Source organism: Sprattus sprattus, assembly GCF_963457725.1.
Source record: "Sprattus sprattus genome assembly, chromosome: 14".
In the NCBI taxonomy this organism is placed as follows: Eukaryota; Metazoa; Chordata; class Actinopteri; order Clupeiformes; family Clupeidae; genus Sprattus; species Sprattus sprattus.
Genome location: NC_137912.1, coordinates 14316653 through 14343272, shown reverse-complemented (window position 1 = coordinate 14343272; position 26620 = coordinate 14316653). Strand labels below are relative to the sequence as shown.

Here is a 26620-nt window from a genome sequence, read left to right as displayed (position 1 = left end):
TCCTCCCCAGTCTACTGTGTGTTTAATCGAAGAGACCACACTGGGAAGGAGAGCGAGTCTGAAACTCTGTTCCTCAAACAGAACAGGAGACCCTGCTCTCTGTAGACAGCCAACAGTATCGCCAAGGCATCCAGGGGGGAGTTCAGCATGCTCCGACATGTAGGCAAACACTGGCAGCTAGTTATTACAGTCATGAGTAAACAGTGATTCTCCCTTCCGCACTTTCCCAAAGCAGCAAGCAGTGAAACGAGGGAGAAGTGCTTCTACGCACCAGAAAGAGGAAATGACAAAGAAAGTGCAAGAGCACTACAACACTAAGGTATATGGTGTTGGCTATTAAAGCAAACCTACTAAGTGAGAATTACAGCACATCCAGCTAAAAAAAGCAACTGAAACATATTCAAGAAAAATCAACTGCTGCCTTTGAATCCAGCTTTTAACTAGTCTGAAATCCAATCCACCAAACTAAAGAGGAGAAATAGACAACAAGATGGTGGTAAACAGCCGTTTCTAGTTAAAAGACACAAGCATGGCAACATTTTCAATTTCAAGCTATGATCTTGCCTCAAATGGACATGGAATAAAAAAAAACTGTCAATGCCATTGTGAGAAAGGAGAAAAAAATGCTGAATTACAGCCTACCTACCACTGCCCAGTAGGACCAAAAACAACGCATTTCTGTTGAAGAAATGTCCTATAACACAACATTTGGAGGAGACATTTTCTCTAAAATACCGCTGTCTAATTGAATAGATGCATGTATGCTGTATGTGCAGTTATGTAACCAAACGCCGTGCGTGGCCAACATGTTGCTTTAGAGATTTAATTTACATTTAATGTTTAAATATGACACATCGTGATGTCTGCTTTAATCCAATGCAACCTACACATTTTAGTCATGTTAGCTTTTTACGTTAGCTATCGCTAGCTGGTAAGTTTTGTGAGGGATAGCAAGTTTTGTGCCAAGGATAGGTTGAAGTAAATACGGTTTCTAATTCAGAAACCAGGGGCGTTGCAGCGGTTTTTGCTGCCACTAATCGCATCTCTTAACAGATGTTACATAGCAGCACGTTTAATTACATCATTGTGATATGGAAGCACTTCGGCTATTCGGTTGTTTCCAGTCAAATTCCAGGGCAAACGCAATGCTTGTTCCGCTACCGTTACATGTTGTATAATATGAGCCAGTTAGCATTGAAAAGTTATTGACCGTTATTTGTTCAATTTTATCAATTTACATTGAAGAGCAAGACTGGTAGTTACCTGGTAAGCTATAACCCACTGGTAAAACATTTATTTTTGATTAATAATGTTAGCTTGCTAGGGTAGCTGTTTAAGTTAAGCGAATTCGGTTTAGGACCCGAATCATTGAATTGTTGTTGGTGGCTTGCGATGCAATAACCATGAAAACACGAGATGACACTCTTTATAAGTTTTTAATAACTAATATTCAAATAAAAACAACCGTATTAAATTGTTATTTTCATCAACTCCCGTCACATCTGTCTGAACGATGCAATTACGTTGACTTACGCTGAATAATGCAAAGCTGCTTGTCAGCTTGCCTGACTAGCTAACCAACACTTGCTAGCCAACCTAGCTACATGCAACAGTGTCTCCAATGAAAGCGGATCCCGGCAAATGATTCGTACTACAATATACTCGACTTTTTCTATTTTCAGTCACACACATACGGTACATTCAATGATACCTATTCGTTGCCAAGCCGCAATAGCTTACCTTGTATAGTAACTCATGTTTATCCACGGTTGCTATGGATGCCCCAGCTGTTGGCCTCCCTGTGTGCGAACTTTCGTTGGTATGGGTGAAAAAAATGCTGCTCAGCCGTGGATACCGCACGTCTATAACAGACTTCGCTATTGGATGTAGGGTTTTCTAAAAGTTTTGTAATTGGCTGTAAAACCTAACATTAATTAACATACAGAAGTGGATTAAAGCAACACACATTTAAAACTGGTAGTCACTCTTTAAAAAATGATATTGCCACTTCAGATTAGTAAATTAATTTATAAACATTTTAGGTCATCAGAACCAATAACAACATCCACGTGCATCTATTTACTATATATCAATCAATATAATTATATGATGTAACCATGGTCTATGTCTTTCAAAAAACAATCATGATACATTGGTACATTTCATTTAATAGTTTACAGCAAAGAATCAAAATCATCTGTTTAACGTGGATGTGGATATGTTTTGCTGCATGTCCATTTTCATGAAACTAGAAATCATACAGTAGCTATGTTGCCAGTTTTTAGGATGCTTCTATTCTTAGTACAATATCAGGTGGCAGCCACCTCAACCTGTTGGCTGCTTAGCTGGCCTCGCTTCATTAGTAATCTCATCTGTTCTTTTCTCCTCCTCCAAGTCACTTTTAACCCATAGTCTCTTTCTGGTGTGTCCTTCACGAGGATGTCTAAATTATCAGAGTGTGATGGAGTTGACGGCAAGAGTAGGTGTAAGAGAGTGCATTTTGATGATGAAGCAACCTTTTGTAGGATCTCTGGGGTGTCTATATCTGGCGGAATCAAGTCATTTCCTTCATTAGATAAATTGAATCCTACGGTTTCAGACGACCCAGTAGAGTTTCTTATTCCTCTACTCATGTGAGGAACTAAAGGACTTGTGGCCTTAGAGTTCTCTGCAGATCCTTCATGGGTTCTGGTCGAAGAGAGGATGCTATGTATACGTCTTGTCCTGAAAGTGTAGGTCCGCCTTGGTGTCACTTGGTCCACTTTAGCCGGGGCATTTGAGGGACCTGGCCCAGAAGAAGTCTGGTTTGTTTCACGTATGATATCAAGCTCAGTCTCTCTTCTCAGTCCTTTGTTCTTGCAGTGCAGTCCTTTAGTAGCACTAATCCCAAAGGATAAGGAGGGGTATTTACAGGTACTTGATTTTCTTGAACATGTTGAATTGTACCTTGTATTTGAATGTGACTGTGAATGCCCCGACCTCGTCCTCTTTTGCACAATTGCGGGGAGCTGAATTTGGTCAAACTGAGGTAACACCTATGGGAGAATAGCCACATTTCAGCCTAAAGGAGCACACAGTGGTTTGCATGCATGTGAATATCAGCAAAACAGAAGATTTTACAAGGTAAAGATCTGCCCCCTAGTGTGAATTTGGTGATAAAGATGCAACCAATTAAAATACAGTGCTAACTGCAGTGCAGCAGGTTACCCATGCAGTGCTATTCTGGTGCTGCTCCTCGGAGATGAAGGATCTTGGATTAATGGCACTTCGTGGCTGAGGACCATAGCGATGTACATCTCCGTTGACGGGTTGTTCTACAAATGTTAGCTGAGACTTGTGGGGGTTTGGCAACTTCTTCCTTCGAGTGTTACGGGACATCAGTGATCATGATGTCCTTTAGGCTATGAGTGTAGAAAACACAAAAGCTTTGTCGCAATGACCCTATCAACAGTAAAGTAAATAATAGAACACCAACGAACTAATTGAGAGTAAACTAAATCCTTTACCCTAGTGTGAATCATAATTAGTTAATGCTGGCAAACATTAACTACCCACGTTACTCGCGTTAGTAGTATATTATGCTATAGATCACCTCGTCAGAAGCGTCACCTTTTAAATACTGGTATATGTTACACATTATCTTTTTGGAGATTAAAAAGTTGGACTGTTGAAATGAGCATTTCTTACATTTACTCACCGGTATTGTTGGTTGTTTTGAATTAGAACTCATCGGTGAAGAAACAGCTCTGTTGGAGCATTCTTCACCTTTTCCTGTTCAATTGGAAGCTTTCATTTGATTGGTTTTCATGTATGAGGGTGACGATCCGTCACTGGTTGTGGTAATCCATTCATAGATCCCAAGTGACGTCACTGTGTCTAAGCGCCGCCATCTTTGTGACCGAAAGTCTAGCTGAGCGCCATTCACAACATAGACACAGTCGGTCCAAACCCACAGAAAGTTAAAAATGCCCGGCATATGTTGTGCTGATGGATGCGACACCAGCGGCGAAAATAACCCAAATAAACAATATAATTGTATACCAAAAGATTTAGATCGGCGGAATAAATGGTTAGCTATAAATGGTTGGCTGCAAATTAGAAGAGACAAGTAGCAGCAGCTAACTCCCGATTGTACAATCCACACTTTGTATTTGCCTGCACCACTATCCATGGAGATGTTGATTTTGTGTTCAGAGCCTGGGAGTGACTGACATGTTAAGTGAAATGCAGCACGTTACTACAATCGTGAACAATTGCTGTGCCTTATCAGAGCTAAACCCTCCTGACTAAGCTAGTGTGCTAATAGTTAGCATGCTGCTAGCGAACTTTTCTAAAGACTTTAGCTACACCTAGTTAGCCCACATTGACACTCTTACCCACCACTAAAATAAATCGGTTGATAACCGCTGTTTTAGTAACGTACATGTCCTGTGATGAAATACATGTGTTGTCTCCAGATGCCATTTATTGCCACAATCGCTGTGCCTTATCAGAGCTAAACTCTCCTGGCTACGCTAGAGCGCTAATAGTTAGCGAACTGCTAACGAACTTTACTAAAGGCTGTAGCTACACCCACATTTGGCACTCTTCACCACCACTAAAATAAATCGGTTTATCGCTGTTTGAGTAACTTAGATGTTCTGTGATGACATACATGTGTTTTGCCTCCAGATGCCATTTATTGGTGTCGTTCACCCATCCTTGCAACTGCATATTGATATGCATCTGTACTCTTGAAAGCCTTCAGGCTATCTCCGGTGTATGGGGATGGCTTGTGTACAAGATACATGTATAAGTCGGGAACAAACAGTTGTGGCAGACGTTTTACAGACTTTAAGGGGCAAAATAAAGTTGACGGTAGTCAATGGATCGCAGCCAATAATCAATGTTTTTTCTAAATATCGCCGTTTTTCTGCCTCATTCAGATGTGCTATGTTCTTAGTCATGACTGTTCGCTAGCTAACTATGAAAGCTAACTTACTAAACACTGGAATTAGAAAATACTACTTTTAAAAAGTTTAAATTTGAAGAGCCTATCAATAGAAAACAATACAGTTAATATATAACCGATATTGTTATTATTATATGATTACTATATATTATTATGAAGGGCTTACAAGCTACTATTGGGTACAAAAACCGTATAATACAATAGGAATACTGGTTGAGTCGGTCACAAAGATGGCGGCAGGCTTCACGGAAGTGACGTCTTTGGGACCCATGAATTGGATTTGAAGTTGTCACGTTACCGGAACTCGTACAACTGCGCCAAAATTCAAAATCCTGCAAGTGCTGAAAGAGAAAGAGCTAGCGACTGTACTTCAATGTGTCATGCAATCATATGGTCGAGTCTAGTCCATACAAGCAAAGGAATACTCTCCTAATATGAAGGTCTGTTCTATGCAATCACTGTAAGACGAATTATAGTACTTGAAAGTCGTAATATACCCACTAATGCAAATGTAACCAATTCCTTTGTGCTAACGATAATATATGTTGTTTTAGTTAGCAACGTAGCTAGCTATGTAACTTAGCTAAGGTAGCTATAACTAGCAAGTGAGATGTGCTTTGCTTATGTTATAGTACTTCCAGTTAACAGACATTAACAAAGAGTGGGTACTTTGTGAAGAGGTCCACTAATATTGGCTAATGTTACAAACCAACACACTGGCTGGTTAGCATTGTGTGGGATATAGGACTTGGTAAATTCAATGCCGGCTAAACACTTGATTACTCAACAGTGCACATTGTCAAGTTAGCCATTTGGTATTTCAGCACAGGAGTAACGTTGCCGTGTGTTAGCCAGCTACAGTTATTGAAAAGCATATTGACATTCTAAAAACACATCTAGCTTCTATGTGCGGTGTTACATTGTAGTAAAACCTTTTTATCGACGTGGTTCTGGAAGGATGTACGTCACAAGGAAGATTTATATTTGAAAGATTATATTTTTAATTCGTTATCAGTTAGCCTAATTCGAATAGCATTCATTTTAATCCCGCTTTAAGAGATGTCTGATGGTTAGAGGACCCATTTTTAAAATTCCATCTCAACGGTTAATATATGGTAAAGACAAATAGCTTTACTTTTCTCATTTAATTTTATCCAAAATGTCCTTTGGTCACGGTCAGTGTCAGCGAATTAGCAGTTATCAAGCTAACGAATATCTGTATTGACGTTCATATTGCACACTGACCAGCTAACTGTACGTACAGGTAATAACATAGTGCAGAACTGAGTAATCTAAGTGTTTACTAAGGGAGCTGAAATATATTTGCCATGCAAACCATATTTTCTTTAAAATACCCTCCCCTGCATTTACTTCCTTTTTTTCTTTTCTTTTAGAAATTCAATCTGCACAAAGGTCCAGTCACAGTGATATGATCAGAATGAGACAGAGCCCTAGGAGACCCTTGATCCTCAAGAGGAGGAAACTGCCTTTTCTAAGAAATGACACAGATGTCCCTCGTGATGAGCCAGATGGGCTGGGAAGTAAAGACATTGTGTCTTCTTCCAGTGCCCAGTGCTTTCCGGATGGTATTCGAATCATGGATCACCCAAGCATGCCTGACACTCAAGTGGTTGTCATTCCCAAGAACGCAGACCTTAAGAGTGTTATTGGGGCTCTTACTGCCAGAGGGAAGGAGTGTGGTCCTCAAGGGCCAAACAAATTTATTCTCCTGAGTGGCAGTGGAAGTCTTGAAGAAGGAGTAGAATCTATTTGCCAGTCATCATTGGACACCACTGAAAAATCATGTCAGGGTGGCCTGGTCTCTACCTCCATATTAGAAGAATGCACATTGACAGACTGTCTAGTAGAAAGCAAGTCTCTGACCACCATTAAACCCTGTGAGTGAAATAATTACTTACCACTGGTATTTAAAGAGTTGTAGTCTGTTAACCTGTTAGCTAAGTCTTCGAATGCAAACAACAAGGCAGAAGTATCACATATGGCTTGCTATAGGCATTGACACACTCTGATTTCATTCCTCTTAGTGAAGAAAGAGCTTGACGGCAGTGCATTAGATGACAGCTTGACCAACATTCAGTGGCTTGGACGGATGAGCACAGATGGTCTTGGACCTGATCCTTTGAAGAAAGTCTCTAACAAAGAGAACCATGAATCTGGTCAGCAACTTCAACAGGTACAAACAGCTTCTTATAATGCTGCTCTCACCTGTGTTTTGTAAGCTGATAAATGAAAGTCATGACCATTTAAATTGTTCAAGTCGTAAAAACATATTGTTATTTGTCCATGTCTACCCCAGCCACCAAGAGACACTGATGGCACTGTCAAAGACCCCCAGTCAGAAAGACCCCCATACTCGTACATGGCCATGATTCAATTTGCCATCAACAGTAAGAAAAGCAGGAGAATGACACTGAGGGAGATCTATACTTGGATAGAGGACCACTTTCCTTACTTCAGAAATGTTGCCAAACCAGGCTGGAAGGTGATCATACTTTCCCTTGAGATATGAGTGAATTATTTTTAATTTGATATATAGTGTGTGTGCTGTGGTCAATGTCCCGCTTTCTATGTGATTATTGTCCAATTTCTGCAAAACTGCTTAGGCATTTGACAGTTTGTTTGTTTTTCCCCTCAGAACTCCATTCGCCACAACCTGTCTTTACATGATATGTTTGTACGTGAGACTGCTCAAGATGGCAAGGTCTCTTATTGGACTATTCGCCCAGAAGCCAACCGATGTCTCACATTGGACCAGGTTTACAAGGTGAAAGTTTAAACATTTTAGTTTTTCCTAACACAACTTATTTCTCTGCAAGTATTCCTCAAGAAATGTCATACCTTGGCAAGAGTGTCTGTTATCCTAAATATCGCTAAACTCACCTATTCACCATCATCTTAATTTCTGGCCCACGCTGCAGCCTGTGGTGGATCCCACCACCACCACCCCCTCCCCTCAGACCATGCAGGTCTGTGACCAACAAGTAAGCCATTTTCCTTTCCTCTCTGGAAATGCAAATCAGCCAAAAAGGAGTGGACAGGCAGAGAGCATTTATTTATTTGTTCTGTGAGAGGGCACAGTAGTTTCTGTTAGCTCTGGCTAACTGGCATTTTAATTTGCAGGTTACAATCATGTGGAGACAGAGCAGCAGAGAGAACACTTTTGCTTTTGCATTCCTGTTTCTATCCAGGCTTAGATCAGGTTGTCTTCACCACCTATGTTTGTGAGGCAGTCTAGGACCATTCAGTGTTTTGTAAATTCTGAAACCAATTTCCCTTCATTTCCTCAGCAGCAGAAACGGATCACAGAGTTGAAGAAAGTTACAGTGTCTGTAGTACCAGGTGAGTTGCATCTCAAAAGCAGGAAATATGGACGACACTCTCGACAACTATCCTTATGTAGGGAAGAAACTTCTCTTGTCTAATTGTGTGTATTTTGTTTGTGTGTTTGTGTGTGTGTGTGTGTGTGTGTGTGTGTGTGTGTGTGTGTGTGTGTGTGTGTGTGTGTGTGTGTGTGTGTGGTTAACTCTTTGTTTGGTGCTCCCTTATCCTCAGAGAGGAAGATGAAGCCTCTCCTGCCTCGGACAGACTCCTACTTGGTCCCAATCCAGCTGCCCCTGGCATCTCCACTGTTTCTACCCTCATCAGCACAGCTCTCTCTTCCAGCATTGCAGCAGACCTGTAGCTCATATGGTGGAGGGAAGAGGGTCCGTATCGCCCCAAAGGTAAAAACCCAAAGCTGTGCACAGCTAGACAACAAAATATGACTAATTAATCCGCCTGTACTGTAATGCCCATAACGCATTCTCTGATTTTGTGTTTGTGACACTCAAAGGTGCTGCAGAGTGACGGGCCTTCGTATATGATGTGCATCGCTCCCCCTGAGGAGGCAGTGAAGGAAGAGCCCCAGAGTATCCCCCTCAGCAGGGAGCCCGGAGCTAGTGCTCCCACACACAGCACAGGCAGGAGAGAGTCCAGCAGTTCTCGCCGCAAGCAGCGCTTGGTCCTGCCCTCCACCGAGGAGCCTGTCCTCCTCTTCCCTGACAGCACTTTCTTCGACTCAGGCCTGGCCTCCGACAGCTCTGCCTTCCAGGACACGCGTGACGCCGATCTGGACCAGCAGCTGCCCAGCGCTGAGCCGGACAGCCCTTACCGGGAGTACACCTTCAAGACCCCCATAAAGAGCACTCAGCCGGCCTCGTCCACCCCAAGCAAGCCGCCCATCCTCCCTGAGCCCTGGAAGGTGACACCCCTGGGGAAGGGTGGCCGCAGCGTGATGGACTTCAGCCCCATCCGCACACCCACCGGCCCAATCCTTACCCCGCAGCGGTATGACCACAACTCGTTCAGCTTCAGCAGCACACCCTTCAAGGAGCTGCCGCTCTTCAACTCCCCCCGAGAGCTGCTGACCTCGGCCAGGTCCTCCTCTGCCTCCACTCCGGCCTGCTCCCGTGAGCTCCTCCAGATGGGGGGGGCCACCTTTGCCAACCGCTCCCTAACTGAAGGGCTCGTGCTTGATACCATGAACGACAGCCTGAGTAAGATCCTAGTGGACATTAGCTTCTCAGGCCTGGATGATGACGAGCTGGGTGTGGGCAACATCAGCTGGTCTCAACTCATCCCAGAACTCAAGTGAACCCGACCCACCTGCCAGCAGACCTTCTAGTCTCTTTTTTTTTCTGAGCTGCTCACATATTATCTGTGTTTTCAAACCTTATTTGTACATACTGGTTTTGAGGTTTACCTTCCTTTTGCAATTATTCCTACCTTTCTCCTGATTTAAGGCTTACTGCCTAGATGTACTTATTGTGTTATATGTTGTTTGTCTGTTTGTGTTGTAATGTTATGCCGACCTGTTTTCTTAACTGCCATTCCATTTGGCCCTGAAGGCAGTTGATCTAAAGGGGCATTCCACCCTTCTGGACCATATCTGTTTTTATACTATTACAGCCTACCTTACATATCAAACATGTCTTCTATTTTACTTTAGACAGATCTTCTGTCCTAGTCTATGGTAAATTTCATAAGGGAGAAAGCTTTGTAATTTTGTCAGTGCCATGCCAATGTTTGAGACTGATAACCTTCATTTTCTAGTCACAACATAAAACATGTACATTCTAGTTAAATATGAATCTTGCTCCCTGAATGAAATGTCCCAGTCGGCCTAACCGTGACCGTGAATGGACTCATTCACTAAATCTATGAGTAGGGCTGGAGTGCCCCTTGAAAACAAGCTAAGCATAACAACAGAGAATGTAGATAGATTGACTTTGATTTGCACATTTTGTAATATATATATGTATCTAGCTGTTAAAATGTAAGATTCACATATTTTGATTTAACTTCCTGCCAGAGGAGACACTACTATGCTAACTATGAAAAAAGAAATGTATGCTTTAGCTGAAAATGGGAGAACTGCCTGATTAAAAAGCGAAGGATAAAAAATAGAAAGATGGAATACGAAACCTTTTTGTGAAGAGACAGTTTCCCAGATATGGGGAAAGCAATGCAATTAAACAACTGTTTTGCGGTTAACTGGAATTTCAGAATTGTGCAACATTTTATACGGTAGAATCTGAAGGTCTAATCCATTCACTTCCACTTCAAGAACTAGTTCTAGTTTGACTTCACATCAATAATGCTCGTCTTATCATTTACAAGAAATGATCTTGGCATTCTGCTGTTCAGCAATCACCTGAATGGGACATTGTTAAGTCGTGACTTGCTACTCTTGCTTGTCCTATGTGCCTGGTTATTCTCACAATAAATAAGTGTACCGTATACATCAATCCACGAGTGAAAAGCTAATGTGTTGTTTCAGTGTAGACCCTTGTTAAAATCCTTGCATATCATGGGCAGTAATGGGGTGTTACTGGTGCCACTGTTTTATCATATGTCTGCGACATAAGAAAGTTGTAAGTGTTATGAAAAGCTTAATGTTATGTGACCATATGTGATAGTATGGAAACTGTAATGAGTGATAAGGTTACAGACAAGCACCACAAACCTGGATACACAATGTTATGTGCAGATTTAAACAATGTAGACATGTAACTCAGGCATTAAAGCCATAAACTGCGCTCGGCTGAATGAACTGGAAAATTCATCCGCAGAGGTCATTCCTTTCATTTTAACTGTTCTTGAGCACAGATTAAATGTCATCTTTATGGAACAGTCATGTTCTACTTTGTCTTACAGTAGCATTGCATGCATAACATTTTTTTTGTTTAAATGGTTTTTGAAAACCAGCACTTCCCTTTTCCGAAAGGCTTTAGTTTTCCACATTTTTGATCTCCTTATTCTTTAATATGAAAATGTTATACTTTCAAACCAAAAGGTGTGTATAAAAACTGGCAAGACAAAAATGTCTCATTCATAATTTAGTAAAGCAAGTTCATTTTGTTAAACCAGTGTAAGCCTATGTGATGTAAATAAAGTGACACTTTAATTAGGTAGCATTCTTTTTCCTCTTTTTATTATAAAAAGAATTTTGTTGCATTTTCTAAAATGAAAACTAAATTGGTGCTCTATGATGTGTAACTATATTGGCACTGGCATCTGCCATGAGCACAAATTGGACACTTTCAGGTGAGCATGATCTTTGATATCTGATCCTCCATTGGTCTTCACTGACTGACTCCGTTCTCTGGGTTTAATTGAGATTGATGATGCTTCATATGCCCACATCCAGAACCAGAAAACGCCTTCAGTAAGTTGAGACCTCCTGCCGCGCCACCTCCAAGAGGATTTGGAGCTGCCTGCTGATGTAGTCTGTGAGACAACCAACACAGCAGTAAGAATAACGGATATCTCTTTCACAGACACTCCTAGAAATCCCAATCACTAAATGACCACTTGGCTAAGTAAGCAAGGCGGTGGGCAGAAATAGGACTCACTGAAAGCACGCCTCAAGCGAGGTGGAAGGTATTGGTGCTTCACAGTCAGGTAATACACAGGCACTCCAGACAGGGTAAGGACGCAGCTTCCTCCAGTGTTCCAGGGGTCAGAGTACAGAGACAGGCCAACGATGAAGAAGCACACAACAGTAAAAATAACTGCAATAACCCAGGGCACCTTTTCCAAACAAAAACAGAAGAACGTGTTAAACAGGTGGGTTTCTATAGTCACCACTTAATTGGGGGAAGATAATATAAACTTGTATTAAGCATGTGAGGGAAATTCAGGTGTTAAATATGTGCTGGCATAAGGCATTGACAAAAAAAAAAATCAGTTCATAGGGATAACATTCTACCTTGAAGGGCCTTGGATACTGGGGGAAACGGTACCGATGAATGAGCATCCCAAGGGTTGCCATGGCAATAAAGAGCCAGCGGGAGAAGGAGGCAAAATTGATAAGCTGGTAGATGTCCCCTCTTCCCAACATGACCACCACCATTGGATACTGCAAACGATAAAAATACAACATTACATGACAAACAAATAAAATAACAAAAAAAATACACTGGGATATCCTGTAGGGATCAGTGGGAAAAGAGCACAGATAGTGGGATAGAACGGCTAACCAGGAGCAGCACAGCTGGGAGCGGCGTCTGTCTGCGGATGTGGATCATTGAGAAAAGAGCTGGCCAGTGGCCCTCCCTGGCCCCCACAAACAGCATCCTGTTGCATATAAACAGACGGAGAAGCCAAAATTAGTTTTTTGTTTAAGCACAGATGTGCCAAATAGCTCAAATCCTTTTTACATGTGAATTGAGAATGTTAGTTGCAGATGGTGGTACCACCTTGGCACTCCAAAGAATCCACCATTTAGAGCCCCAAGGCAGGAGGCCGCAACCAGGATAGGTATCAACGAGGACATGCCCTTGAGGGCACGGTTGGCAAAAGTCTGCAGTGAGGAAACATTGTGGATATATTCGTCATTAAACCACACACAAGCTCCGATCTTATGGATGATCTCACATTGATGCAAGGTATGTCAATTCGCTATTCTTTCCACTAACCAAAGCAACAGCATCAGACATAAGCAAATCGTCAGCAGACATCACTGTATAGTAAGCAACGTTGACCAGCACGTAACACAAAGTCACTGTCACCATTGAAAGGATGATTGCCAATGGGATATTTCTGTCAACAAGAAACAAGAGGAGGGTTAACTCTCTTTCAACTTTGATATAGATTGTTTTTGTAAAACGCTTTTTTTTCACCTGTTTGGGTTTATCACTTCTTCTGTGACATAGTTTAAGTAAAACCTGTGAGACACAAAACCATAAAAAAGGGAGTTACAAGAGTTAAAAGCATTTCATGACATGCTTAAGTAAACGTGACTTTCATACATACCATCCACCATAAGCATATAAGCCTGAGTAAAATGCCAGAGGCAGTTTGGTTAGGTCAAGAGTTTCCGAATCAAATGCACCCTGGAAGTGCTCTGTCTGTCCTAGGAAGGAAACCACACACAACTGTAAACATGGTGGAGATTCTGCGCTAAAGACGCAGTCCGCAATTCTAATACAATTTTTGTCATATTCAGCGCATTGCTCCTTGTGGTCCTCTAGCTATCCGGTCTGTCTGTTCGTCCAAAAAAAACTCCAGTGTTCGTACAGTCCTCTCTCTATAAATGGAAAAGCAACCATTGTGGCTTGGAACGAGCCATAAATAGTTCCACCCAATCAACACATTGCTTCAGGAAAACAGAAGAGAGATATGAAATGTGATTGGCAGCTCAGCTTAAATATCAACAGCCTTTCACCAAAATCGTGGACCGCACCTTTAATTCATCTCACTGTTGTTGTCTTTGCCCACCTTGTGCAAGTGCTCTGATCCCTGGAATGATGATGAGTATCAGCGCGAATGTCTTGATGATGGTCAGTGTGACCTGTGTTCGAGAAGCCAGAGTCACACTCCAGCAGTTCACCGCTACCACGAAGGCTAGAGAGACAAGGGAGGGAGAGTCAGGCTATCATTCAACTATCACCCAAGACTGAGGCTGTCAGTCATCCAAGTGGACAGAAAAGGAAGCGCAAAAAATAAAGTGGAACTCACTGACTCCCAGGATGCTAACCATTGCAACCAGTACTGCTGGTGCAGGGCATGGGGCAAAGATGGGCTCCACCACATAGCGACCAAACGCCAGTGAAACATAAGATGCGACAGCTGGCCTGGAAGACACCATGGGGATAAGAAGCAGGTTTATTATATTTCCTTCAGATTCGACTGAATATTCTCTCTCTTTCTTTCTCTCTCTCTCTCTCTCTCTCTCGCACACACACACACACACCTCAAAAACATAACCACAAAGCTCCTCTTTTTAACTGACCTGATAAAAATGAATTCTGCCCAGAGTCTAAGAAAGGCAGGCAGAGGCCCGAGGGTCTCCAGTAAGTAGGTATAATGCCCTCCAGACTTCTTGAACGTTGTACCGAGCTCAGCATAACAAAGGGCCCCTGAATCGCCACAAAATTCAAGAAGAAATATGATTTGTTGCAATGCACAAAATATTATCACAAGCTTACAAACACAGTATCATTACATTTCAGAACTTTATTTTCAATAAGGGGTCTTGTTGCAATAGTCCAGCCCCTTTGCAACTTGTGGAGGTTCTTGCATTGCTCAATGTAAAATATTCCTTCTGCTTTACCAAACCCAAATGAAAGGTGTCTGCCATTAGCCACATAAACACAGTCATTAAAAACCAACGCATTAAGTCAGGCACTCTGAATTTGAGTGGTTTATGAGAAAGACATGATTGCATTGCAAGGAGGAGAGGAGCTTCCCTGCCTGACAGTAAACTCTCCCTTTGATCTCTTTATTTTCACAACAGTGGTCTCTCTGGAGGGAAGGGAAGGAACCTTTTGGCCCAGGACCCTGAGAAACAGCTTGTTGGCTTCTGCACTTGGACCCTGACTGCATTTTTATGTGTTTGCTGTTTTAGCCACTGCTTAAGTGTTCTGGGTCACACGTTCAAATCCCAAAGGATTTACAAAAGTTGCTCACATGTTCTAAGTTTACATTCTTTCACATCTGTCTTTGTACACACATGAAAGCCAATATCAGTTTGTCACTCACATTATACTGACCCGATCAGCGCAGACAAATTGACAAGCATGCTATTGGATAGCATGTGAATCGACTAGCACATACATTTCGGTCCAAATAACCACGCATAGCCAATGTCTCACTCACCAAATGTTGAGAGAACTCCACACAGTGCCCACACCAAAAGGGAGACCCCCACGCTGCCACTGTTCATTAAAACCCCTTTGGGCGCAATGAAGATGCCACTGCCCACCACTGTGCCAAAGATGAAGGAAGTGGCTGGCAGAAGGCCAATCGTTCTCCTCAGATGAACCACCTCTGATTCATCAGGCTTCTCCTTCCCATCACCTTCCACACACTCAGCTTTGGCTCCTTCCATTACCCGTTGGCAGGGATCTGACCCAGGCTGGAGCCCAGTGCAAACATATGTATACACATGAATGACACATCACACAAGTGGACAGAAATTGAGGTTGTCATGAAGTCACACACATATGAACACATACACATATAAAACAGTGCATGCGTATGCACACACATTTGTGCAGGCACAACACACATGTGTGCAAATGCAGGTGTTCAGGAAAATATACATGATCTGCATGAAAATATTTTTTTTTTAGTTGACTAGCTGTAGCGTGTACAATCAACTGATGCTCTGCTGACTATGTAAACAAACATGAGAGACAGAACACATGCTCTCTTTCAGATATTAAAAGTTAAGGCGGTCACACACCCATGTTCAATGGGGTACAATACCAAAGATTCTTTGCAGTATTGAACAAAAACGTGGCATTATTCACTCACCAATTCAACTGGGATACGACAAGATGGCAGGACAAGTATGAGAGGAAATACTAGTCATGGCGAGGAATGGTGAAGTACTCCCCCTCTCCCCCACGTGGCCCTCTATGCTGCACCCCTTTGAAGTACCCCCCCCCCCCCCCCCCCCAAACAGTGCAAGCACTGACCGATCAGCATAGTAACCAAGGTAACTCACCCGTCCTGCATGAACAGATGAACAAAGCAAGCAGTCTTCCCAGGCTTTGTCCACACAAGTAATTAACGCAGTTCAGAGACAGAATAGACTTCTGCCTCCATTGAGTTCAGTGTGAGCTGTGTGCGAGCTTGTGAGGTTTTGTGTGGGGGGTGTGTGTGTGTGTGGGGGGGGGGGGGGGTACACATGTCTATGCGTCTTTGTGGAACCAGCTGCAGACATGACTGGTAAGTAAGTCAACAACACTACAGGAAGAGAGCTCCTCTGCAACAACAAACATTCTCCTTCAAAAATAGGAAACTAAATGCACAATGTAGTCCAACACATTGGTTTAATTTAATATTGAATAGCAAACCCACAGCTTGTTAATACGGTTTGCCTCACTGAACAATACGTCCTCTTACACACAGCAGTGGAAGAGCTTTAGCAAACATCAGACTAAGGTCAAACAGCAGGAGCCTAACGACAAACTGCCAAACAATCCGGAATATAGTCTCCTTTCTTCCTCAAGGGTCACGGCCCGTCTGACTAAATATATCTGATCTTCAGATGATGGACCTGCTTGTTAACATTCCAGAGTCAATGGGAGAGAACAGGTCCACTGATTCAGGGTCCAATGTTCTATTAATTGCCACAGATGTGTTCACTATTTCACACTGTAAAAACTGCAATAGAGAACATTACTGTAATCCAAAGCAAAGCCTTTTAAATCTGGCCAAAATCATAATTTCTCTTACAATGATGATGGTTGATTATACTTTTCAATAATATCTAAAATAATATTTCTGTAAGAAAGCCTGAATTTTTTAATAAAAACTTGCTTTTTATGAGATCTAAAATCATCGTTTTGGATTTGTCCTTTGAGGTTTGGAGATTGACATATGACTTTCAGTGTTATGTTATATGACATGTTCTGGGTTGTCACTGATGTAGCCTACACTTCTGTTGATGAAGATATTTAGTTTGTAATATGAGTTTGTAGAGTTTGTAATATGCACACTTTCAGTGTCCACAGGTAAATGCAGACTCTCAGACATCTGCTTCAGTCAGCTTATTGGGCTGCTTCAAAAACATTTTAGGTTTGTATAATAGTCCATTTAAATAGAGTAAGATGTCTTTGGGAAACAAATAGTGAAGTGAAAATGCAGTTCACTGACTTATCTAGTGTAGTCATTTCACAATTATTTTTACAGAAAGGTCTTGAAGCAGTTAAGATCAACTCCAAACCACTAGATGGCAGTACAACACTTTTAGTTGAGGGAAGGAGAGCTAAACAAATGAGCTATCGTTAGCCAAGTGTGTTTCTTTTAGGCTTAAGTGAAGTTGAATCACTTATGTAAACGTATTTGAGAATTCCTGTACCTATATAGGTAAAGTGTGTTTTAGAGGCACGGTGTCTCAATTGCCGCTTCATCTTTGCGCAGAGGAACTGTTTACGCCATGAACAGTTCGATGACCTCAATAGGTCCCTGTCACAGTATGAGTTCTTTCCAAATCAGCAGTACTCCGATCAGCTCGGGACTATTGGACATTTTTGGGCAGCTGGACTTAGCTGTCGAATACCTGATGGTACATAAAGATTTCCAGAGTGCTTTTGACACATGCCAGAGAGGGTTTGAGAACTTGGACAATGTTGCAGAAGAGGAGGATAGCAGGTGGGTAACAGCCAGAGCAAGCAATCTGATGATCATGTATTGATAAATAGGCTATTGTTATGTGGATAGTTTATAGCCTATGGATAGTTGCTTAACGGAGTTCAAATCTTTGCTCTGAGTATAAGTTAAACTGAATATGCATGTTTTGCATGTATTATGACTAAATTGTGCAGGTATGGGGAGCTAAAGGCGTCTCTGTGTACAGTGGGCATTCAAGCGTTGGCTGAACACAACCAGTGGCGTGGGGTTCTTGGTTGGGTCCTTCAGCACTTCGGCAGCGCAGATAAAATGCCACCCAAAATAATGCAGATGTGGTAATTTGTTGTTTTTAACACTTAACATTAAAGTCATTGTTTTTCTTGCATGAACAAATGGCTTTTTACCTTGCCATTTCCCCCTGTGTTCACAGCATTCTTCTCTACTCTAAAGTGGGTGAGCATGCTACAATGCAGGAAGAGGGCCATATGTGGCTTCACTGTCCCGACAATACAAACCTGTCTGGCTATGGGACTGTTGCAGAGTTGTACCTCCTGCATGTGTTAATCCCACTGGGTCTGAGAACAGAGGCACAGCAGCTGGTGGCTGGTGAAGTGGGCATTGCTGCATTTACAGCAGACCAGAGGCAGATGGCACTAGACTTAATAGATAGCCAAACAAGTCCTCAGGAGAGACAGTCACCAAGCCCAGGTCCAGGGGCTACTCCACAGATGACCGCAAATCTTGTCACGTCTCAAGGTGTGCCATTTACATCCATTCAGGATTCTATTATGTATAGAGCAGTGAGTTTTTGTTTTTGAATAATGATGCAATATTTGTAAGGGCTCAATAACATATCCATAGAATGAATAAAAAAAACTCAGATTCTGTGCACATAAACTTTTCCATAATAGTAATATTAAGTTAGGGATTCAGTTGCATGCTGTGGATCTCTGCAGAATGGTGTTTATATATACTATGTCAGTGATTACATAATACATGAATTAGGCCATCAGTTGTAATTGTGTGTGTGTGTGTGTGTGTGTGTGTGTGTGTGTGTGTGTGTGTGTGTTTAAGTGTCAGGTTCTGTAGTCCAGAGGCTGCATGGAATGTTAAGGTTGCTACAAAGGAGCACCTCAGTAGTCAGGTCCAGTTGGAAGTTTGTACCTCTCAGACGGTTCTTGCTGACGGCCTTCCTGCTTTATTTACTTCTTGTCAGAATGGACCCTGGTAAGCGAGTCTTGCTGTTTTATTATAACTGAACCTGTTTTCTGGTTGAAGTTATTTAATACCCAAATCAGCTGCAGTTCTGCTCCACCAATGATTTATAGCACTGCAGTAATGCTTCATTAATTGCTATTGCACCCCACTGCTGTAGTCTGTGTTTGCTACACCGTTATAAAAAGTACTTCTACACAGGTGTATTCAACCATCTGTGTTCTGTTTTGATATGTTTATCTTCTCAGCCTTTCCGTCATCTTTCCCCTGGGTCCTCAAACTGCTGCGACTGCTGAAGCAGATGTGGTACGCCATGTTTGGCCCGTACTATAGAGCCAGTGCTGCGGTGTGAGGCCCATCCATGTCATGTGACTTAAAGATGATGCACTTCAGAGACTTTTGGAAAAACAAGAGCAATGTGTTCTACATTGTTGAAAGTGACCTGACGGGAACTGTTGTTTTAGATGAAGTGATCAGAGCCATTGGACTGGAACAGGACCTCTGGAGGTGAAGCTCTTCTTGCTCTCTTTGACCTAAGAAAGAATGTAAGTGTTGGGTGCTCAGGTTGTGTTATATGTCAAATGTTTTGAGGATAATTAATGTAAATATTGATGGAAAAATAAATGGCTTTTTTTAAGGATGCGGCAACCTTGGTCAGATTTCCAAAAATAGATATTTATTATGGTATTGATTTTGATTGAAGGGTACAGTCGGCAATTCTTATCCCGTATACTTTTTGTCACATTCGAAGAGTTGCTCCTTGTGTTTCTCTAGCTGTCCGTTTAGTGTTTTTGCGCCAAAACAAAACCTGGTGTTAATACACAGTCCTGGCTCTTTAAAAAGGAAACAATCATAATGGCTCGATCCAAGCCATAAACAACCCCAGCCAATCCACAGAGCTTCAGGAGCACAGAAGGGAGGGGTGTAATTGAATTGACTGTTGAGCTCAAATATCAATAACCTTTTGGCGACTGTACCTTTGAATTACCATACAGCATTCCCTGCCCAGACAGAGAGCAGGGATACAAGAATACAAATAAAGAAAATGTGGGGGAAAAGTTATCTCTCATGAAACAAAATAATCAAGAGGCCAATGTCTATGTAAAAACATATTTCCACACCACTAATCTTCCATCACTTTTACACTGGATGTCTCATTAGATGATAGTGTTGTTAACAATGGTATTAGGAATGATGGTCACACATAAAAGATACATTGGATTGATCATAAAGGCTATAATGATAATTTCGTATATGACATAGATCACTCCGTAATGTTCAACATTTCACTCAACCAGTTGAAGCTGTTTTTTTAACCAAGCAATCAATGTGTTCATTGATTTTATTGTTTTTATTTTTTATCGTCCTAAATGTGGGATTACATACTCTAAAACAGTGTCTGCAAAGTTACATTAGTTTTTGATAATTGAAGAATGCCTTGTGGTTATTATAATATGTCTTGTAAAAGCACCAATATTCATAAGAAATTACATTATGGGACTGAAAATTGCTCTCCTTAATGTTTGAGGACATTTTATGTAGATAAAGCACTAATTATGAAAGTGTATATTTGAGAGAATTCCTTTTTTTCGCTATAAATGGAAAGTGTGTTGACATATGTTTTTCTTCTTACATAGTTCAATAAAGCATCAATTGCCGAAAAAAAAGTAAACTGTTACTCAGAGTAAGTGAATAGTTTCTTCGTTAAATGCAGTAGATTGATGTTTCTTGACCCCCTGAATTTAAAGACCTAGTAATAGGACTTTCAAGTCCCAACAGAGAACTTGTGATAAAAAGAGAAGCGCAGGTAGTCTACATGTTGCCTACTTTATACACGACCTTTGCCTTAAATGGCTTTAAACCATTAAACAGGTTCAACGGGTGTGACAATGGTTGCACAATTTTGGTGATCACTACCAAGCAACTGTCTTAAAGTAGGCCTAGTTTCACCACAGTGGAACGGTACAATTGCAGGTGGTTTACAAATGTTTGTTAAATTAATTATTAAGCTAATTATGTTACATATTCAAATGGACAGGGAGGTGAAATTATGTTAAAGACATTTTTTAAAATCGCCCACGTGGATCACATGCTTCTAGGTTTCGTTTCACCGGTAGAGGACGCCAGGTCTGAAACAGAACTGAAAGTGAAAGTTGTAGTCTCTGTTGCTGCGCAGCACGTAAACAGTAGACTACCTGCCTAATCACTAGAACAATTCAAACTTTCTTTTAAGGACGTTTCAGGAGTTAAGGTAAGCGTATTCTATAAAGTGGGCCATCATTTATTCCTGCAGATTAGGCTATTTTGTTAATTCAGAAATGTTGCTCTCTGTCTCGTCGTTATTTTCCTCTAGGTACGCCCTTGCCAGGATGCGTGAAATCATTGATAGCCTAGCTCAGTTTTGAATAACATAATATATTAGAATACAGAACATCGCAGCCAAAATGTCAGAACGGACACCGACATGTTGGCTTATTCATCGTCGGGACTACGGTAGGTCTAACATATTTAATCTGATCGAGTAAATCCATTTAAAAAAATAAGTACCAAACAACTGTTACATGGGTTTACTGAAATAGAGACCGTTTATTTTGTTATCAGCCCCAATCATAAGAGGTCTGTGGAATTCTGGCCTATCCTGCTGTGTGAATGCTCTGCTGCAGTCCATGTTTACCACAGAGGGACTACTGGATATTCTTGACAGGTGTGCTTTCTACACGTTTTTAGCAAGACAAAGAAAAGCATTGCTTCAAATGTTTGATGTTCAATGTTGTTATGCATTGTCGAAGCCAACTTGAAGTCAAATAATTTATTTGACTGTGAGGGAGAGATCAGGATTATAATAATAAAACAAGAACCTGCTTTAAATGATAATATTTCTTTATGGAACTTCTATAATTTCAGGTGGAAGCCGAGCGGTCATTGCGAGGAAAGAAACAACGTCCTCCTGCAGCTGAGGAAGGCACTACATACTATGGGGGGAGAAAGGCCTCAACCAGATCCTCACCGCGAGTTCCTGGACTGCCTGCATCGCAATTCAATCCACAGTATGTGCCAACACATGCAAATCAGTGGTCATGTCATGTTATCAAGGCATCACTGGTTATAACTGAAGTCAAGGTCATTCATTGATAGACAGGTGAAACGACACAGATATGGGTATTGTTCGTTGAATTTGTTTAGAGTTCAGTCCAGCAGGAAGTTGGCTTGAACTGGTCTCGATGGGTTTTTCAAGTTGCCATCAGTGTTTCGATGGGTTCATGTGTATGATGTGTCGATCAATTGTTTAATGCATGCCATCAGTGTTGATGCTGTGCCAGTTGTTAGCCTCAAACACTTCCTTGTTTTGGTTGCCATGCCCACAGTTTTCCCACAAAAGGAAGTATATGTAAATCCATGCAAACGTGTTTCTCAGGAACTGTGCAGCATGATGCCCATGAAGTCTTTTTGTCAATCCTCAACCTCCTTCAGCAACAGATGACTAGTACACAACTGGTAGGGTCATAGCTGAATTTTTCCATTGTTCACTTTTCCAAAGAAAGCTGTTGGCCATCGGGCCATCTGTTGACATGCAAAATGAGAGAAACATCTATAAACAGATCTGTGTGTGTGTGTGTGTGTGTGTGTGTGTGTGTGTGTGTGTGTGTGTGTGTGTGTGTGTGTGTTGTTACTTCTTTTTGTAGAAAGAGGAAATCCTTGATCTGTACAAGGTCAACATTGAGGGACATATGAGATGTTCGGTGTGCACATTTGACCATGAAGTCAACAGCTATCTGCTAAGCTTTCCCCTTGCTCTGCGAGAGGGACAGAATAACTTGGTAAGGATGACCTCTTGTCCTTGACATTATATCGTTTTCATCTTAATGTTGCCAACTTTACTCTAAGCACATGTGTTTTCCTGTCGCCTTGACAATGTTTCACACGTGGTAGGCTGAACATTATTTAGAAGTTTGTGATCTGGTCTGCAGGAGACCTGCTTGCAGTCCTTCTTCACGTTTCAGGAACTCACAGGAGAAGATGAATGCTACTGTGAGAGGTGTGGAAAGAAACAACCTTCAGCTCAGGTCAGTGGGCTTTTGTATGAAAAGAACATTTATAACTGTTCGAGTAGACATGACTTATGCAGAGCCAGTGTTTTTGTCTGCCATTATCTTAGTGTCTTTTTCTTGCATGCAGGGGTTCAAACTCCGCTCCCTCCCCAAAATCTTATGTATCCATCTAAAGCGATTCCGACATGAGGACGGCTTCACCAGGAAATTGTACAACCAAGTGACTTTCCCCGACACACTCAACTTCCCCACCATTTTGAAGCCTGAGCACATTTCTGAAGTTTTTCAAAAGGTAATTTGCACATATGGACAGTTAGCCTACCAAGGCAATGAGTGATTGGTTGTAAAATAGCATCTCCTTTCTCTCTTTTTTTTTTACAATAGGTCTTCCTTTATATCAACACATATGCCATGTAGCGCATAAACGGCATGTTATATTATAATTACAGCGAGTGAAATAGGCTGCAGTGCAAATCTTCGGCTGAAACACAGCCGTTACTTAATCCACCATTAATCATTACGATGTGCTCCTCGTCAGACGTTTAAACAGTAGTTCATTTTCTGATTCCTGAAGCTGGTCAAATAACCATAGCTATTATATTCATTATTAAATATGTAACCAAAGTGCACATTACATTAGCTTGAAAAATGCTGATTGTAAATACATCATGGTCATAATTAATGTCCCTTGTCACAGGACCATTCACCTTATAGCCTGTATGCAGTTGTGGAGCACTCAGGATCTGCTATATTTGGGCACTACACGGCCTTCATTCGGCCCCCAGGGGATCACAGCTGGCATTATGCAAATGACAGTCTGGTACGGCAGGTGAGATGGGCATGCTGTGGAAGGAGAAAGATATGGAAATAATTTACAGTGTTTCAGTATATCAGTATGGTGGATATATTTCGTCACCCAAAGAAGGCAAGTGACGTCAATGCTGTCTTCCCTTCTGTGCTTCAATAAACAGGTCAAATGGGATGATGTTCAAAGCTCTTACGGTGGAAAAAAGGGGTAAACATTTAGATTTTTCTCTTTAAATATTTGATATTTTAAAAAGTGCGTTTATGTTGCATCTTCTCAGTTGCACACCTGTTATTTCAGAGGTGGTACCGCATACATGCTGTTATACAGAAGACAGGACCATGAGGACCAAGGATTTTCAGGCTGAAGGACACTGTTCTACCTTGGAGGCATTCCTGTGCTATTTTTTCAGCAATTCCTGTGTAAGACATTTTAAAATGTATGTATGTATGTGTGCTTGTATGGGAGATTGTTGGCAATCTTACAGACGCTGTATTCTTCCACTAGGTGGTAGTCCTTTATCAGAGGAAGACACACTTTGCGCTGTCAGATCAGATTAGAAAGTCTTATGTCAGACAATATGAGGTAAGGTAGGGTTAGAAAAGAATGGTGACTTCAAATGTTTGTGTACTGGGGAAAAACCTGTGTGGGGCCAGAAACAGAGAGCAGTAATGTCTGACTCTGATGCAAAAAAGATATGAGTCATAGTGGAGAAAATGGAGATGACTACTGGACCGCTCACTACTACATCTCTCTGAGTTTAGATCCAGTCTCATGTAATTATAACTATGTGTTTATAAGCTGTAAAACTAGAGTTGCCATGTCTGCTACGTATGATCAATGAACCTGATTGTCTAACATTGAATAGGAAATTGAGTTGACAGGTTGAACATAAAGCACTTTAGTAAGCAGATGGCAGAAATGTGGCCTTTGAGCTGAATCGGCAGTCTTTCAAGTCATTATTCACTTTCACTTTTGTTTATGAGGTCTGCAATAGGTGATGATGGTATTGTGGAAAAATACAACTACGTTGCCAAAGATTTTTTGTTGCTCAAAAGCTATGGCTATGGGTTGGGTGTTCCAATTTATTATAAAACATAGTCATGGGTTTTGGGTGCAACACTGATTTTTCATTACTTGGAGCTGTATTGAAATGATTTAATGTCCTGTAACATAAACTGTGTTTGTTGCACAAAGGTTTATTATTTCAATCTTTCATTGCATTATGATCTCTGCCGGCTCACTTGTTCTTTGTTACATTGCCTTCAACACTGACCAGATGTCATGGCACGTGCTCCATACAATTGACCAGATAGCTTTTGTGTGTTAATGGTAGACATTCACCTGCCATTCAGTAGCCCATCCTGCAGCACTGACACACACACACACACACACACACACACACAAACATTTTGCACCTTACAACACATGGCCCCAGGGCGTAAATGAATCACAGCTGGACGTTAAGGCGAAAATGGTATCACCTCCATACGCCTGGTGTCCACACTTCTAGCTTGTCGGCCTTCAGCCTGTCACCTTGTCTGAAGAGTATAATTACCCCCTCGACACCTTGCAGAGGGTAGCTAGTCAGTGGGAGTGATTACGCCATTCAGGATTATCCAAGAGGTGCAGCGTTTCACCAGTAAAACGCCCGGCACTTGTCTGCCAGGGTGTAAGTTACCCTCCTAGTACTGCTCTTAGTCTTTCTAGCTTGCGCACCTGTTGCACGGGGCATGGATTGTAGCAAAGGAAACAATAGAAAACAAAATTGAGTGAGGGGAATGAGGTAAGGCAGAAGGGGAGAGTTGACCTTGTGGGTGTTAAGGGCTCATGTCGTGTCCTCCCCCTGCGCTCGTGATGCTAGGCAGGCGGTGGAGTGTGGCAGGGCCCGAGTGGAGTCGGTGTTTTCCTTGGACGAAGCCAGAGGTTCCCCAAATGACTCTGAGCTTTTGTTGATGTGTGTTTGCTAGTTACTAGGTGAGTATTTGCAGTGATTGTAATGATTCTTTGGTGAAATAAGTATTGGGTTTGGATGCTGTGCCCTCTCTCTGTTTTCCCTATTGTGCATTACCCCATTGTGGAGTGGTTTAGTTTGGATTCTTAGGCCCCAAATGAGCTTTCCACCTCTCTTGCCAAAGATGCCACCATTAGAAAATAGTTTTTAATTATTTCAGCCTTTTCTTTTCTTTCCCCCTTTTTTGTTCTTTCCCCCATTTTTCTCTAGTCTGCGAACATCCACTTCACAGGCAAAAAGTAGAATAATAATTCCACTGTATTTTCCAAAACAAATGAATGTCAAGCGTCGTTTGTAATGCGTACAGGAAATTCCAAGCTGCAGAAAACCCTCAATTTAGAACGAAGACCTTTCAGTAATTGTATTCTGCTTTTTTGCATTCCTAAGGGGACAATATCTCAATGCAATTATTCATTGACTGGGAGTTTCCCTTCACAAAAGACATGCATCCACTCACTGCCCACACTGTCTTTTTATAGGTACCGGCATACTTTGAATTAATTATGAAGGTCTCTTCTTGTAAATTTGAAATCGCTTTAACGAGGGTGACTTGTGTGGTCTGCAGTACCACCTCCTCGTTCAGGGTGGCAGTGCTGATCTCAGATTCTTAGGACTCTTCCAGCAGTGCTCGCACTTTGAAGTCTAATCCAGTCAATATTACGATCGCTGGTAGACGGAGAGAGAGAGAACCATAAAGCTCCTTGCTCTGCTCCCAGCAACCTCCTCCTCCTCCTCTCCCTCTCTTCCCCCAAACTCAGAGGCCCACTCTGTTGACTTATCTGTCTGAGATGGTGGTCAATCAAGGGAGGTAACAGGACACCCACGTGAGCCACTGCCTGCCCTATGGTTATGTAATGATTGTGCAGAAAGGAAATGGTTCTTTCTCTCGCAGCTTGTTGAATTTGCACGCCGGTGACCATGGTGAGGGGAGCACGTAAATA

At 41.8% G+C, this 26620-nt stretch overlaps 5 protein-coding genes across 6 annotated transcripts; 3 read left to right on the top strand and 2 right to left on the bottom strand.

Moving 5' to 3' along the window:
• Positions 1-2309: 2309 nt before the first annotated feature.
• Positions 2310-3378, bottom strand: rhno1 (RAD9-HUS1-RAD1 interacting nuclear orphan 1; the record flags this gene model as incomplete). Its single annotated transcript, XM_080851691.1, has 2 exons — positions 2310-3035; positions 3208-3378. 2 exons carry the CDS (start codon positions 3376-3378, stop codon positions 2310-2312), a joined length of 897 nt encoding a protein of 298 aa, XP_080707817.1.
• A 3002-nt stretch (positions 3379-6380) lies between these two features.
• On the top strand, positions 6381-9605 carry foxm1 (forkhead box M1; the record flags this gene model as incomplete). The annotated part of the gene is made up of 8 exons (XM_080851136.1): positions 6381-6849; positions 6997-7145; positions 7269-7454; positions 7608-7736; positions 7891-7953; positions 8260-8311; positions 8525-8694; positions 8805-9605. 8 exons carry the CDS (start codon positions 6381-6383, stop codon positions 9603-9605), a joined length of 2019 nt encoding a protein of 672 aa, XP_080707262.1.
• A 2070-nt stretch (positions 9606-11675) lies between these two features.
• Positions 11676-15344, bottom strand: LOC308375131 (cystine/glutamate transporter; the record flags this gene model as incomplete). Its single annotated transcript, XM_080851184.1, has 12 exons — positions 11676-11740; positions 11866-12043; positions 12222-12371; positions 12493-12589; positions 12712-12815; positions 12931-13054; positions 13135-13179; positions 13268-13367; positions 13733-13858; positions 13973-14088; positions 14247-14373; positions 15113-15344. The coding sequence occupies 12 exons, from the start codon at positions 15342-15344 to the stop codon at positions 11676-11678; spliced, it is 1464 nt and encodes a 487-aa protein (XP_080707310.1).
• Positions 15345-17264: 1920 nt separating this feature from the next.
• pex26 (peroxisomal biogenesis factor 26) lies at positions 17265-20321 on the top strand. 2 transcript variants are annotated; one of them, XM_080851566.1, is made up of 5 exons: positions 17265-17617; positions 17791-17931; positions 18027-18352; positions 18677-18823; positions 19060-20321. In XM_080851566.1, exons 1-5 carry the CDS (start codon positions 17403-17405, stop codon positions 19161-19163), a joined length of 933 nt encoding a protein of 310 aa, XP_080707692.1. In that variant the 5' UTR covers positions 17265-17402; the 3' UTR covers positions 19164-20321. The 2 variants fall into 2 exon arrangements, with proteins under 2 accessions (XP_080707692.1, XP_080707691.1); XM_080851565.1 differs by having other exon boundaries at positions 18671-18823.
• A 934-nt stretch (positions 20322-21255) lies between these two features.
• usp18 (ubiquitin specific peptidase 18) lies at positions 21256-24765 on the top strand (the record flags this gene model as incomplete). Its single annotated transcript, XM_080851690.1, has 10 exons — positions 21256-21304; positions 21413-21515; positions 21716-21858; positions 22227-22306; positions 22495-22629; positions 22780-22875; positions 22988-23152; positions 23558-23689; positions 23832-23875; positions 23966-24765. 10 exons carry the CDS (start codon positions 21256-21258, stop codon positions 24030-24032), a joined length of 1014 nt encoding a protein of 337 aa, XP_080707816.1. The 3' UTR covers positions 24033-24765.
• Positions 24766-26620: the final 1855 nt, after the last annotated feature.